This window comes from Dysidea avara, chromosome 1, assembly GCF_963678975.1.
Source record: "Dysidea avara chromosome 1, odDysAvar1.4, whole genome shotgun sequence".
NCBI classification, from domain to species: domain Eukaryota; kingdom Metazoa; phylum Porifera; class Demospongiae; order Dictyoceratida; family Dysideidae; genus Dysidea; species Dysidea avara.
In genome coordinates, this window is record NC_089272.1 from 24759901 (window position 1) to 24775830 (window position 15930).

Below are 15930 nucleotides of genomic sequence, written 5' to 3' on the forward strand. Positions count from 1 at the left end.
AGAAATCACCACTCTTTGAGTCTTTGGTCACTTGGTTTGGGCAAAACACTTATACACAGCATACATTAGCATTGCCATTAGACTCCTTGCAGTCTGGAGTACTACTGCCATAAAATATTTCCATTAATTTTGAAAGTGATGAAAATTTGTTGCATTGAAGGTTTATTAGATGAATATTATTTGAAGTTGAAATTTGTTCTCTATGAATTTTTATTTTATATCACAAGTAGCCTCAAGATTTCGAAAAATTACCAAAGGTTTTGAAAAAAATAATACTGAGCAGTTAATTGTAAAAAAAAAAGAATTAAAGAGGAATTTAAAATACTTTCGGCTTTACATACAATTTTATTTTGGCTTAAAAATTCTATATGTATATGTAGGTATAGTAGTATTATTTGACATGGCTTAAATATTACATTTTCAGCAAAAAAACGCGATAGTTGCTCTTTACACATGGTATGTACAGCCAAGAAAGCTGGCACACCACCACACTATGTGAATATTGATCAAAAGAAAGAAATTAGAGATTTTCATACATGTGTTACAGTAGCTCCACAGTTCCTTCTTCAAAACACAACATTTTTTGCTTTAAATGGAACTTCCTGCCAGGTAGTGCAGACAATGCACCAAATTTGATCAAATTCAGTTCAGTCATTCCAGAGATATGGTGGCCAATATTTCAATGTTAGGGGTTTTATTAAATGCTATCCCACTAGGGTTTACAGGGACCAATAGTCTCCTACTTCCTTTCACACACTTTGCAATATAAAAAGCAAATAAGCAACTTGATTGTCTTGAAATTTTGTATTGATATAGCTAGAGTGAATAAATTTTGCTACGAACCTGATAAACATTCACAGTGTTATGAACATTTCTTTGCATGGAACAACTTGAAAATTGGTGTGTACATAATAATAAATTAACCATCGTAGCAGTACCTTTTGAGAAATTGCAGTAACTTACAGCTACAGAGTTACAAAGCAAAGTGCGAACTTGCGAGGTTGAGATTGTCTAATAGAACAGTCACCATGGTGTATATAGTGCTATCAATTTAAAGTTAAAATTTTAATAAATCATCAGTGGTGATTCTAGAGTGTTTTAGAAAAAATTCTAGGTGCATTGTATTAAAAGTCCTAAAAATGTACACTCTATTTGAACATTACAATAATATTAACAATAGTTTATAAAAAGCATGCAGTACAATGTAGTTATAAATTCTGTTTTTAGTAATAACCATCATTATATTTTTAGAAATGTGAGTAAAAACTCCAAAGCCAGTTAATGGCTAGCTTTTGGGGCCACATAAAACACAAAAAGCAGTGAAATGAGTTTAAAGCAACCCTTGACAACCACAACTTATTTTATACTGAACTGTTATAGTTAGGAGTATACTGCCTAGTTGATTTTGTGTGGTGCTCACTTTCAGATCAGCAAACTATAATACCAGATAATACCCTACATATTTCTACCTTAAAATGTTTGAACTGCCAGTGCATGGAATAAATGTTTAACAATGGACAAGTATAAGGAAAATTAGGAATTAAAAGTTTGATTACGGATCATGGAAAATAAAAGTAATGGATATGGAAGAAACTAAGGGAAATACAGTAGTTTCTCCATAAATCAGGGGCAGATAAGTACTGAGAATGCTTCGTTATAAATGTTTATTTGAGTCCAAATAGAGATATCTCTGAGTTTAACATGCTGGATTGTTTGACTCATGTTTTATTACGTTTTCAGCAATCTCTATTCCCAAGTTGTAATTTTTTTACACTAATTTGTTTACTTTGTATAAATCCATTTATACAACATCATACAGTATGGTAGATAGCTAACATCATACAGTACGGTAGTATTGTATATTAGGGATCACGGAGATTTGGATTTTCTTAGCCAAACAATTCCCCCAAAAACCAGCTTCACAACTCCATCCTGGCACCGTGGCAGTATTGGTTAGACATAACCAAGCCCAAAAGTGCCTTTAGTACAATCCTAAAGGCTTCCAATAAATTGTTACAAATTTAAAAAAAATTAATGGGGCAAGCCTGAGCAAGTTCCACAAATGGCAATAGTCACATCGTACGTCCGACCTGTATGTTTGACCATTCCCGAGAGTTTATGTAATGAACACAGAAGCCCCACACTGGTTGTAATTGCTCACGCACGTATAACCATTCCCGACAGTTTATGTAATGAACACAGAAAAAAGTGCCACATGGCTTAGAATTTGTCATTTGGCTCACAACTTCTTATCTATATTGACATGGACAAAGAAGACCGTCTTGGAAGAATGCCAGGAGAGAATGAGACAGGGCGAGGAGGGAATACTGGTTGGTGAATGGTACGTATGTCGCGTTCACAAAAATTTCCTGTACAATAAAGGCCGTATTTGCACCACATGGTTTAGAATTTGTCACATGGGTTACAACTTCTTATCTACATACACATGGACAAAGAAGATCATCTTAGAAGAAGGCCAGGAGAGAACGAGACAGGGTGAGGATGGCAGCAGAAATACCAGATGAAGCAGAAGGAAGTAGACACTTGATAGATGCTATGCACACTTGCAGAAGAGAGCATGCAGTTGGCCAATGAAACTGCAGAAGACAGAGAGATAAGATTAGACGATCAACGCCAGCTCATGCATATAGGTCATGGCACCAGTAGCACCAGTGCACACAGTTTCTGTTTTAATCAACCAAGTGGCATTGAATTTCATGCATTAATTATTTTATTCTGTTCCTTTTAGCATTTCCCTTGCCATGCCACTTTAGCTTAGGCCTTATGCAGCTTATGCAGTCGCATATGGCCGAGGTGTTGTAATTGTTTTGTTTTGTAACTCCATCAGTATTGATGGTTTCAAAAGAAATGCATATGTGACTGTCTCTGGGAAACCATTCTTATTGCCCATTTAAAAGTATTGAGAAACGCCGGTTTTAAATATTCAGAGTGTTGTAGTTGGCCAATGGTGGTAGCTACGCATACCAAATTTTCACATGTTTTACAATTTCTACCTTTCAGATCATCCATTGAAGAAGTAGTCAACAACTAAGTTTCCCGCCATTTTAGATAGTTTTTAAACTGAGGTTGACTCTATCAGGCGAGCTCCAAAAAGGGTGGGAGCTGGAAAGTGGGCAAGATGGTGTTCAAAAATTGAAAAGGAATGTGTTGGGATGAATTAGGCCACGTTATGGGCCATTCAGGGCTCAGAACTGGCTAAAATGAAAGGAAATTTACAGCACAGGTCATTGTCCAATACCATGGAGCTGTACAGCCACACACAGCCATCTCCTGGTGGCCAGAGCTCCAACAAGACCCCAGACCACTCGTATGGCTTGCCACTGTGCTTGAGAAAAGCAGATCACTTTACTCAGGTCGACTGTGAAAGTGAAATTGATAGTGCATTCATTAAGCTTTGTGTTTGTGTGAAAAAATCAAACTTCCTGTCTTAGGCGATAAGACTGGTTTTTGCAGATCTAGTCACATAATAATTATGTGTAAATTGTAGTGAATTAAATGTGAAGTGTACTAAAAACAGCTAGCAGTGAATACATTTTAATGCTAGCTAGCAAATTTTCAATCTTGCTCAAATTTGCTTTCTGTTTCACCTACAAAACAAAAACACAACATACCTCAACCATGCACACAATATTGTGCAACTCAACTCAACTCGCTCAGGCTCACCCCGTGATGTTTTGAACATCTGTATAATTCAATGGAATTTTCTACTGCCTGCCTGCCTGCCTGCCTTCAGGCAAGCGTAACTCAATAACAGCTAAGGCTATGGGCTTGATTTTTTTACTGTTCAACATTGCTTCACCCCAAGATGTACCTTTTGGCATACCGCAGTACATACAATGCAATGCACACATCATGGACTTACCTTTGTCCTCCTTTGTGTCCCATTTCTTTTTGCTGACAACCCAAGGTGTTGATTCACGGTAGTGCGATGCATGGCTTCCCTACAGTACGTTTGTAAACAGGAATCATCTGTATTTTCCGGAATGACTGGATTGATCACAGAGACGATCCTTCGTTTGTAACGCTGTATACAGTAGCTAACTGGCTGAAAACAGCTGAAAGCGAAGCATAATGATGGCTACACTTTTGAGGCAGTAATTGATAGTTGGGGGCACATGAATCGTCGTATTTTTGTGTTGACTGGATTGTTGCAGAGGCACTTCTTCTACTGTTTTTCATCTGTAGCACTGTGTAACAGGCTGAACACAGCTGAAAGCGAAGCGTAATGGCTACTGCACTTTTGAAACAGTATTTGATACCTGGGGCACATGTAATTCAGACAAAAACATTTATTCTGCATTAGCTGGCGCCATCCTTTCTTTTGATGCGGTATGCATGGGTTCACCAGTCATAATAATGTTACATAATAAGTAAACAAACAAGTTTAAGAATTTTAAGTTCAACTAGGGATCATAGAAAAAAAGTAGGGAAACAAGGGAGGTCACCTACACCTGCAGATATACTAGTGAACATTTAATCCCTAATTCAGTCTTGGTCTTGGGATATAGACTGAATTAGGAATTAAATGTTCATAAGCATATCTGTAGCTGTAGGTGACCTCCCTTGTTTCCCTACTTTTTTTCTAACTGAACATAAAATTCCAAAATTTTCCTTAAACTTGTGATAATAAGAGGTGCTGATGGTTGTGGGTACCCTGGCAGTCTACCTTGAAATCTCAACTACAGCAGATCCAATGCAGAGCATCGCACTTTGTAACAAATACATGAACTTGTAACCAACAAGCATAAGAAAAAAATCAGGAATTTTAAATTAGAGTGTATAGTGCTGCAATAAAAAGTACTGAAACAAGCTGGATTGGAGTAGTACGTAATGTTCAAATACTGTAAAACAATAAGAAGTGAATGTCCCTACTGTGCATCGAGTGTAGCACAGTAGGGATATTCACTTCTTATTGTTTTACAGTATTTGGACATTATGTACTACTCCGATCCAGCTTGTTTCAGTACTTTTATTGCAGCACTATACACTATCCCTACTCTAATTTAAAATTCCTAATTTTTTCTTATACTTGTTTGTGAAGTTTTTTTGCAAGCTCATGACCACTAAATAGCCTGCTTTTCACAAAACCAGTCACAATATTTTAATAGAGTTAATCACAGCACTATTATGCTAGATTATGACTCATACAATAACAACTGATCAGTGGGCGTGGTTCTACATAAGCTTGCAGACAATAATGGGCGTGGATTTGTGCATACTGATGAATGGGTGTGGCTACCATATGTCTACAGACAGTAATTTATGTAAGTGGGCGTGGATTTGTGCATACCTACACTGATGAATGGGCGTGGCTACTATATGTCCACAGGCAATAATTTACATAAGTGGGCATGGCTCATGAAAGAAAGAGCTACGCTATGATGTGTAGTAACACGTCCACTTTTAATTTAGCAGACCTGAGTAATCTGTAAAGCAGGACCTGGATGATCTGACTCGGTTTAACATTGTTACTAATTAAACTATATTTATTGACATACACATTGCTATATAGTTTGCCGTGAGTTGCTCTCTCTGATCGATATCAACAGCGAGTCATGTACGCATGTGTTTTTGGTGCAACTGGCGACCACTTGTATTTGAATAGTTTGATGCAATATACACTGGTAGATGGAGGCCGTACTGTAGTCTATTAACACTCAGTAGTAGAACGTTGACTGATGGCCATGCACAGTAAAGAAGGATAAAAGGTAAGACAATAGCACAAGCATGGTATGTTTATCAATATACCAAAGATTTTTTCTTAAGTGAACTAGAAATTTTTCTGTGAAAGCATTAGGGCTGTAGCCAGTTTTCTGCTACAATTGACTGAAGGCGTCAGGCAGTAGAAAATTCCGTTGAAATAAAAAAAAAATTGTTGCAAACTTGACGGAAACGTTTCAGGCCAATCTGAAGAAACTTTTGGGCTTGGTTTTACCCAACCAATACTGTCATGTAGTTTTGAGGAAAAAACGTGGCTAGTTTTTGGGTTATATTATATCACGGATTGCCCCCACACCTTCAATGTCCCTACTATACAGTACTATTGTACTGTATGATACTGCCAAGTGCCAGGAAGGTATTGTGAAGCTGGTTATATTTTGGCCAGAAAATGTACACCTCTGTGATCCCTAATATGCAGTACTACCATACTGTATGATATTAGTAGTGACATGCATGCCCATACATCTATTATGTTTTGCAAAAAAATCTTTATGGATTGGCAAATAGTGGCATAGATGATATTTAATTAATAATTATCCCTTTTACGGCTGAATTTCCCTGCGCACTTTACAAGGCGCTGAATCATGCTGTATAAGCCTCACTGTACACTAAACCACTTGGTTACTATACCTCTATGTAAACACTGTGTGGACTAATGATTTTGACTAGGTTGTTTTGTTTATATAAATAAAACCACAAAGTAATTATAAGACAACAAAACTACAAAATATGCTAAAAGCAGCCTTGAGAAACAGGTGGCCACTAATAAACTATCTACAAATAAGTGTTACAATGTATGAAACTACAGTACTTTATATTGTTTCCTTACTAAATCATCATCTTCATGGCTAGTTTCTTTGAGTTTTATCACAAATCCAGTGTCACGCATGCGTATACGCACACAATTGAATTATGCCACACGTCTGAAAAACCATCGTCAGCTATTTGCTGGTTGTCTTAGCCTATCTATAATGATGTATCTTTGTTCAAAACATTACTATCAACTCAAATATAAATGAAATAGCCCTATTTTCAAGAGAAAAGTTTTACCGGGTTATGTAATAAACCCACAATAGTGCGCAAACTATCTGGTTATCCCAGAAACAGAACCTCTGTGGACGTACCCACTTCAGGGTTAGCGCATCGTACTATGAAACACACAATAGAAGCACTAGCATGTTGGAATTGCACTCAGCGCATGTTTTATATCGTCGTGCCAGAAAAATCCGGTTACAGCCATGAAAGGGTTTTAATGGCAGTCATTTAAATTTCTGACAAGCCCTAGCTAGTCTTACAAGATGTGTGTATAGCAGAGTGGCCATGAACCTGATGGTCATATTTGCCTGTGAAGGAAAAATCCATAGCTTTTGTGTACAGGCTAAATGTCTTTCTATACTTCAAATATGTAGTAACTACATACAAGTTTTGAGGGTACCCAAATTACCACCTGAGCACATTATAATACTAAAAGTAGACACGATTCTTATTAGCAAAAATAACACGACTTCACATCAAATAATATTAGTTACACTTTTTGTAACTGCAATTGTATAAACTCTTTGAATTAAACCTACCGTTAGGAAGAGCCCTCCCCACATTGGCTTTCTGCACTTCACAGAACAATTCATAGTCTGTTTTGGTGTGAATATTTTCTGATATATCCCAGGGGGAAAAAAGAAAAAGGAAACGTACACTAATGGAATCAACAACCACTTTCTCATAGCTTTGGTTGCATTCAACAACCAAAGTTACGAGAAATTGTGTACTATGGAGTTCCATTCTTCTCTTCCTGTAACCAGGTATATGCGCAAACACTTAATGGAATTCATAGAATATGATTAAGAAAAGATGAAGGTAGGTATAAAATAGCCCAGAATGTGTAACAAGAGTTCAATTGAGATGATTTAACAGAATAACTATTTTGAATGAAAAATACGTACTGTGAGATTAAAAAAAACAAAAAAAACAACAACAATAAAAACAAACAATCACCTTGTCTGTATCAATTAGCAAATTAGGTACTAATAACAATGGACAATATCTGCAATGATGATGGGTGATGTCATAATCGATAAAAGGCCTTGATATTGTGGGGGCTTCAGAGAATTTGGTACAACCATGGAAATGCATATTGTTTGCAGTTTTTTACACATGAAATCAGGAGATGATAAAGGTAAGAAGTTGTAAATGTATTGTGATAATTCTAAATGGGCTCCAACAATGAAAGCACACTGAAATTCTCAACTGTGTATATTGCATTATATTCTATATGCCTCCTGTTTAAATGCTATCATAATAAAATTAATGCTACCATCCCAGTACAAAGTCCCTACAATAGCATGGCTTTTGTGCTTATCACAAAATATCATTGCAGATGTTGCCCATTGATGATGGAAATGTTAATGATGTACATGTTTGAATTCCATATTAATTTTTAGCATGGAGTTTGCAATAATTAAACATAAAAAAATGTACACAAAGAAGTGCAGACAAAATATTGAAAGTTCCATTGATTCATAGACGTCCAAATAAACATTCCTCTTTAGGCTTGAAATTAATTTGCTCACATGCATGGATATGGACGGACACACAGAAACACATACATGTAATCACAAGGTTTTTCCTGAACTGATTACTGTATATACAGGGTACATGACAAGCGTGGGCTTGGAGATATAAAAGTAATTGATATACTAACCAAAACAGCTGAGCTGTGAAAAAACAATGTGGCCCTTAAAAGAATTCCTACATGTTGTGAAAAGATATGGCATCAATAGTGGCAGCCAAGAAATGTCTAGTGATATTCATGTTAATAATGCTGCACTTATTCTTGGTAGAACAAGTACACAAAAATTAGCAATTTTCAACTAAAGTAGGCATAGGCGGTGGAGATGGGGGGCAGGGCGGGCCATGGCCCCTCCTTTATGGGACAATGTTTGCAAGAAAAGATCGAGATACTCTAATAGAACAGTTAATTCTAGATACTCTAATAGAGCAGTCACAGTGTTCAGAGAAGCAGTGTACTGTAGCAAGCTACTTAGCTATGTATGTGTAGTTATAAATAAGGAGATATAGTTGGTGGAGGGCAGCTATTGTCAGCAGGTAGTTACCTTCTTTTTTTTCTTTGGTCTTCAGCTTATAATTACAGCTGGCCTGGCCCCCTCACTCTTTGGCCTGCTCCAATGCCCCTGAGAGTTGGGACCATAGCACATCGATAAAAAGTACTGAAACAAGTTGGAGTAGCCTATGATATTAAATCACAGTAAAACAATAAGAAGTGTTAATATCCCTACTGTACTCAGTATATCATAACGGAAATGCGCAGTAGGGATATAACACTTCTTATTGTTTTACTATGATTTAATATCATGGACTACTCCAACTTGTTTCAGTACTTTTTATCGATGTGCTATGGTCCCTACTCTAGTTGAAAATTCCTAATTTTTGTGTACTTGTTTGTTAATTTTGCAAATAATGATTGTGACTGGTGAACCCATGCATGCCACTTCTAAAATGGCACCGCGCACCCCAGCTATATCAATTATTGTCTGAAAAGTGAAGTATCCATTACGCTTCGTTGTCAGCTATGTTCAACCTGTTACACAGCATTTCAAATCAAGAACTGTTTGAAAAGCACCTCTACAATCCTCACAGAAATGGTGCCGTGCGTGCCTCAGTTCTATCAATTATTATCTGAAAGGTGGTGAAGTATCCATTATGTTTTGTTGTCGGCTATGTTCAACCCATTACACAGCAGTACAAATCAAGAACTGTTTGAATAGTACCTCTGCAATCAAAATAGCCACTATGAAAAATACGGACGATTTCCATTACAAAGGGGAAGCCATCATGTGCTACCACCAAATAAACACTTTTCACTGTCAGCAAAGATGAATGGGACACAAAGAAGGACACTGGTAAGTCCATGAAGAATGCATGGTATGTACTGCGGTATGCCAAAAGGCACCTCTCTGGACAAAGCAATGTCGAACAGTGAAAAAATCAAGCCCATAGCTTTAGCTGTTATCAAGTTATGCTTGTCTGAAGGCATCAGTGAGTTACTTGGTCAGTAGAAAATTCCATTAAATAATTTTTTTAAAAACTCCATAGCAACTTGCTGAAAGCGTTTCAATCTGAAAGCTTGTTTGGGCTTAGTTTTACCTAGCCAATACTGCCTCATCATCATTAGGGAAAATTGAGGCTGCTTTTTGGGTTATGTTATTTCGTGGGCCACGTTTACTCTTTTGTGGTTCTTACTATACAGTACTAGTGTACTGTATGATATCACATCTTTTCACATCAGCAATCTGTAAAGGCTACACCCTGTTTTACAGCCCAACCATTTAGAGCTAGTTGCATCAGACAGTATGGTATAGTACTGTTTAGAATGGTTCTTCCTTAAAAATGAATGGTACAGCCAGCCTACGTGACTACAGTTGCATGGCTAGAGGCCAAACAAAAGAGTACATGGCAACCATATGCCACGTGTAGCCTTTCCGATTCCGATAAGTGTCTGTTCTCTAGCTGCACTCTGCCTTTCCTTTTATCTTTGATTACATGGTCGTCTTCTTCTTCATGCAACAAAACTATACAAAGGTGTTAATATTCCATATTGACACTTTGCATATTTGGATGCCACAAAACTATTTGAAGTGCTTAAACTACTGTAAGAGAGAAAAAGAGTATTTATTTAATTAATTAATTATTACTGGGCAGGCAGCAGAGCTGCTGTGCCCAGGAGTAGAGATACCTGTAGCTGCACTTGTTACTTGTTTTGCCAGTAGTAAAACAATCCATTTGTGACCACACCCTTAAACAATCAGAACACACTGCCTTGCTCTTTACCATGCCTCTTGCAATGTCCCTTACTGACCTAGCTGCAATTAGCTGCAGTTTTGCTATAGAAAACACTGAAACATGTCTCTTAATCTATTGCCTAGTTCGCTTGAGGTAAGCAACAAAATCAAAATGCATTAATGAAGCAGTCATACCCACACACGCATAATAACCAAAAAAGTTAAACTAGTGTATTTAAAAATTATTATTTTAATCATGAAGTAGGATTCCAGTGATAAAAGTAGTGATAACTATCATAAGGATGATTACACCTATGTGGGAAAATCCTTTGAACATTCCCATGGAGCGATTTTCCCACATAGCTATATAGTGTAATGCTACCATTATCGCATTTTGCTTTTTATCGTTGGAACCCTACTGTACTTTATTTTAAATTAATAACTATCATTGGTTGCACTAGTATTATTTTATCAAAATTAGGTGGACGTAATGACCTATGGTGATGAAGGACAAAACAATTAGTATAATATAATACAGGTAGTCTAATAAATCTATGAATGGACATAATTATATCTTATGCTTTAATAAGCATGGGTAAGGTGGATGCATGCTAGCATAGCTTCTACATAGCCAATAGGGATGGGCAATTATCATGATAATTGAGATTATTATATTGGCAATAGTCGGCATTGTGTATTTTTCATTGACTGGTGATAATCAAAATCGGCAATTATCGCGCAATAATCGTGATAATCAGAGAAATATCTGTAAATATTTGATGTAATTCTACCACTTAATTAACAATTCATAATGTGTTTAGTGTTTTCATTACAAGAGTTGAGTGGACAATAATCGTGATAATCGTGATATTTGTTCATGGCAATAATCGTATAGCAAAATATCAATATCACCCATCACTGATAACTGACATACTGTATAGTATCACATGGCATGCACAAGCTGGAGTGCTTTTCTATGTTACATGTATTTGCCTGTATCACACTGTTAAAATTATGTGCATTGCCATTAATTTTGATATCAAGTGAGTAATGTCATTTTGGTGCAACACCCATGTTTACAGGATATACACAAGTTGATAACATTTTGATATTCATTGAGATACTCAAATAGACTTGTGTATAAAGCCACACTAGTTGTATGGCTGTTAACAGAAGCCAAGAAAAGTATCACTTAAGCATTACACACACTATATATAATATTATTACCTAATTTGTCCATAAGACAGGTCTATAAAAGGCTTAGCCAGTACAAGGGTGCTTCCCTAAGATACCAAGTGTATGCAGACACATGGCTCGTAAGGTAATAAAAAACTGAAGTTGAAATGTAATATTATATATATCACAGGTAACTAGAGTACAATGATAAGAGAGAAGTGATGCATCAAAAAGAGCAAAGAGCACTCCACTTTCGTTGAAATAATGAATACCAACATATGTATTACCAATAGTGGCCTATAGCATGCTGTCTCCTTCATGTACGTACCTGTGGACAAGTTGATCACATTAAATTACATTTCTATATAACTCAGTATTCATTGCATATAGCAGACCTTCAGTGCTGGTCACTGTAAAGCATTAATACAATACAATAATACAATAGTGTAATATTTTATATTTAGCCAGCAACTGAAATTATATTGGCAAGTAGCTAAAGGTGTAGCTTGCCTCCATAAGATCACTATATAATATTGTCTTGCATCTATAATGATTGACTATCACAAAAGTACAAGAAGTAGCTACATCCAGCAGCTATAAAATTTAATGGTGAGTCATATTTGGGTCATGCATACATATGTGTAAATATGTTTGTTTATACTCTATGTTGTAGCACTGATAGTTGGAGCCACTAAATTACAGTACCACAGGAGCTCATAAACACCACAAGTTCAAATCTATCTATATCTGAGACCACTAATTATATTCATGCAGGTACAACGCCTAGGGTGTGTTTATAATTTATGCACAACCTATTAGTAATTTTACCACTAATTACATTATTTACTAATTGCTCATAGGCCATTTCCCTTAAGATTAATACTCTTAATAATGCTTGACCAACCTACATCTCATGTGTCTGAGCAGTGTTGTTTATTAGCTATTATAGTCACTATCTCACTAAGGACCTGCAAAGAAGGCCTGTGTCAGAAACATGTCACTAAAACAGCTATTGAATGCAGAAAAAACAGAGCAGGTGGTGATTTGATCCACACACAGCTTGCAGCCTAGGCAAGTGCCTGAGCAGCCACACAATCTTCATTCAACCTGCTGCGGCATATATACATCAAGACTTCAGTCTGGTGTAAACTTGACTGTGACTAGATAATTAGACCACCGACACGCTTAGTTATAGTAGCTAGCTGAGTGTACGCAGCCAGGCTGGATGCCAGACTTAATCACATGCAACAGCTCAGCGCTCTGCTGAGAGTCTGTAAAAATCAGAGTAGCTACCTTTAACACACAACATAATTTTATACTAAAGTACGGTGTAAAACGACATAAAACGAATATTAGCTAAGTGCTGGAGCAAGACCGGTTACCAGAGTACACATCACCTCGTAGCTAACTATATATTATTTTACTTTTATTATTAGCACTTTACAGTGACCAGCACTGAAGGTCTGACAGCAACATACGTAGCAATAGCTCCATACCTGCTGAGGTAGAGTAAAGTAGAACGACGACAAAGAGCACAAACATCATGATGAATGGTGCTTTCTTCAATCTGCTAGCCGATGTATCCACAGACTTCAACTCGGGCTTGCTTCAACTTGAACTCGGCTAGTAAGGTCCGGATCCTGATTGTGTGCGGGAAGGTATCCGGAATAGGAACGGGAAATGGACAACGGAGACTATAGTATGTTCACGTTGAGCTGAATCCTGAAAAACAGCTAAAATTTAAAAGCGGATTTTTTCTCAACCGAGTTAACATTTCAGCCAACCAGATGATTATTGGTGACAGCAAAGGTGTCAACAACAGACATGTATGGTTTGGCTCCATTACAAGTTCGGGAAAGGGCTGTAATGGACACTGTACTTATATGGCTTCCCCATAGGAAATGTATTGTGAAAATTTTGATTGGCTGTAAATATTATGTCAAACATCTGAACAAAAAGATTTCAAAATATTTTTAGCGGATCAAGCAGTACTACAAATGAGCCAAATTTCAAGATCATGTGTAATTGCATCCGTGAGTTATTAAATGTTTTTGAGGATTCAGCTCAACGTGAACGTACTATAAGCCGGTGTCGAAATTTCATCAGTCATTGACCTGTGACTAAGACTCCCCTCTAAGACTAGTAAGAACCTGAGTGGGTGAACGATGTGTCCTAGCCAAGGACGCGACTTGGTGACGAGCGAGGTGGCGAGGAATATTTTGTACTTTTCGACCGTGGGTTCGAAATTTTCGTCCTTGATTCAGTTAGTGTTGACGTGGCATAAATTTTGTAGTGGCCTTTTTTCAATTGTTATTCATCAAGGAGGCAGCACACGCCCTGCACACTGAAAAAAGTACATCATAAACACACACACGTATACAGTAATTACTTATGTACAAACTAACATCACTAAAAATGGTCTTAAATAAATTATAAACTATTTCGAAATTGAGTAAACCGGCGTTGTTGGGTCATGTAAGGTTGTTGGCAGAGCATTCCACAAGGTAGTTCCACGATAGTAGAAACTGCATTTCCCATATTAGTGTTTGTTTGGCCTTGTGTTTTAGCCTTGATTTATGACTTTGAGTAGATTTACCTAAAGTGAATACCTGTGTATGTGTGTCACCATAGGAAATGGAGAGACAATGATAAGAACTTATATTCTTGAACTTAATTCAGCCGTACAATGAAAACATACACTGCACATGCGGAGTCTATACCAGGTATCTGATGAAGAGTACATAATAAAGCTACAGTATTATGTACTCTTGGCATTATCTATGGTCAAAACAACCAATTCCACTTTCCTGGGTCATTCGGATGCATTAGTAGGTGACTATCCAACTACTGATCATGATCAGTGTTTAGCCCAAGCAAACTTGATTAGCTATTTTGTTTCTCATCCCTGCCTGCAATACTTTTCACCTTACTGCCTCAAATTTTATCTTGATTAGCTATTTTGTTTCTTATCCCTGCCTGCAATACTTTTCTCCTTACTGCCTCAAATTTTATCATTGCTACTTGTCTCATGTGTAGCTGGGGGATAGTTTACAAAAGGGATCTCCAATGGCAGCACTATAGCTACCAGCACAGTTACATGTACTAGATGTGAGCGTCTGGGGACACAGTTGCAATGTGGTCGCTCAATGGTTTACAACTTGTTGCTGTAGACCTTCAGTGCTGGTCACTGTAAAGTGTTAATAATAATAACTCAACAGTGAATTATTTCATCATGTAGAATATGATTATGGAATAGTAAATCAGTTACTGTATAGAGGGGAACTTTGGCAATTTGCTACAAATTCACCACAGTTTAATCCACCAAGTATGTATACTTTTAGCACCTGAGATTAGCATTTTTATAGCTAAAAGATTGAGCTTGAATTTGCCAAAGGTTTTTTGTGAAATGCATTTTATCTGGTTAGTTACCAAAGTTTATCCCCGCCAATGTTTCCCTTTATACAGTATATTTGCAAAACCCCTGACAGCTAGCTAGTAGGGCTACACATTATTTTTCATGTAATTCAGGTCAGAAAGTCTACCTATTCCCATGAGTAAATAGCTGCAAACTAGCAGTACAAGCTAACACCTCAGGTTTCCACAATATCAATTGTTCTCTAGATCTCCCAAAACTCCATTGAATGCTCTATATTATTTCCCAACAATAAGAAATCCACATGGATATTTAATGGTTGGACCACTAGGTCATACTTGATCACTCTATTATATATATCCTGACCGCTCTATTAGAGTATTCAGTCTCTTAAAAATGACTTACAAGAAGGCCCATGTTCCCTTTGTAGACACTTCCCCGAAAGATGAATATTTACATTAATTTAATTGTGCTATAGTACATGCTGTGTCACTAACTTCTTTCCTGTGCCAAACTAATTTGTGTGTTAGGTTCCTCATGCAAACTGGTTTCCTGAATCCATGTATGCACTGGAAAACCCCGCCCTATTATGCTCCTGTAGCTACTCTATTCTGGCGCTGAGAAGATTGACCATAATTAATTCAGCACAGAAAACCTCTAAGGTCTTGTAAAAGCTATAATAGTTTTGAGCATTTTTTGCTCAAAACTGTACTAGGTACCTTTTAATAATTACAGTAGGTACCTAGTACAGTTATGCTGGCATGTAAAATGTGTGGAAAAGGTACCTTCTTGCAAATCCGGTCACTAGAACATGAATAACTATATACACATATAGCTATTATT

General features: G+C 37.0%; 1 protein-coding gene across 1 annotated transcript in view; it reads right to left on the reverse strand.

The window, feature by feature from the left end:
- The window catches only part of LOC136260220 (serine-rich adhesin for platelets-like), a 53755-nt gene extending 40273 nt beyond the window's left edge, over positions 1 to 13482 (reverse strand). The window contains exon 1 of the mRNA XM_066053885.1: positions 13211 to 13482. Within this exon, the coding sequence (XP_065909957.1) occupies positions 13211 to 13259 (49 nt within the window). The 5' untranslated portion in view covers positions 13260 to 13482. The remainder of the gene's footprint in view (positions 1 to 13210) is intronic.
- Between the last annotated feature and the right edge of the window lie 2448 nt (positions 13483 to 15930).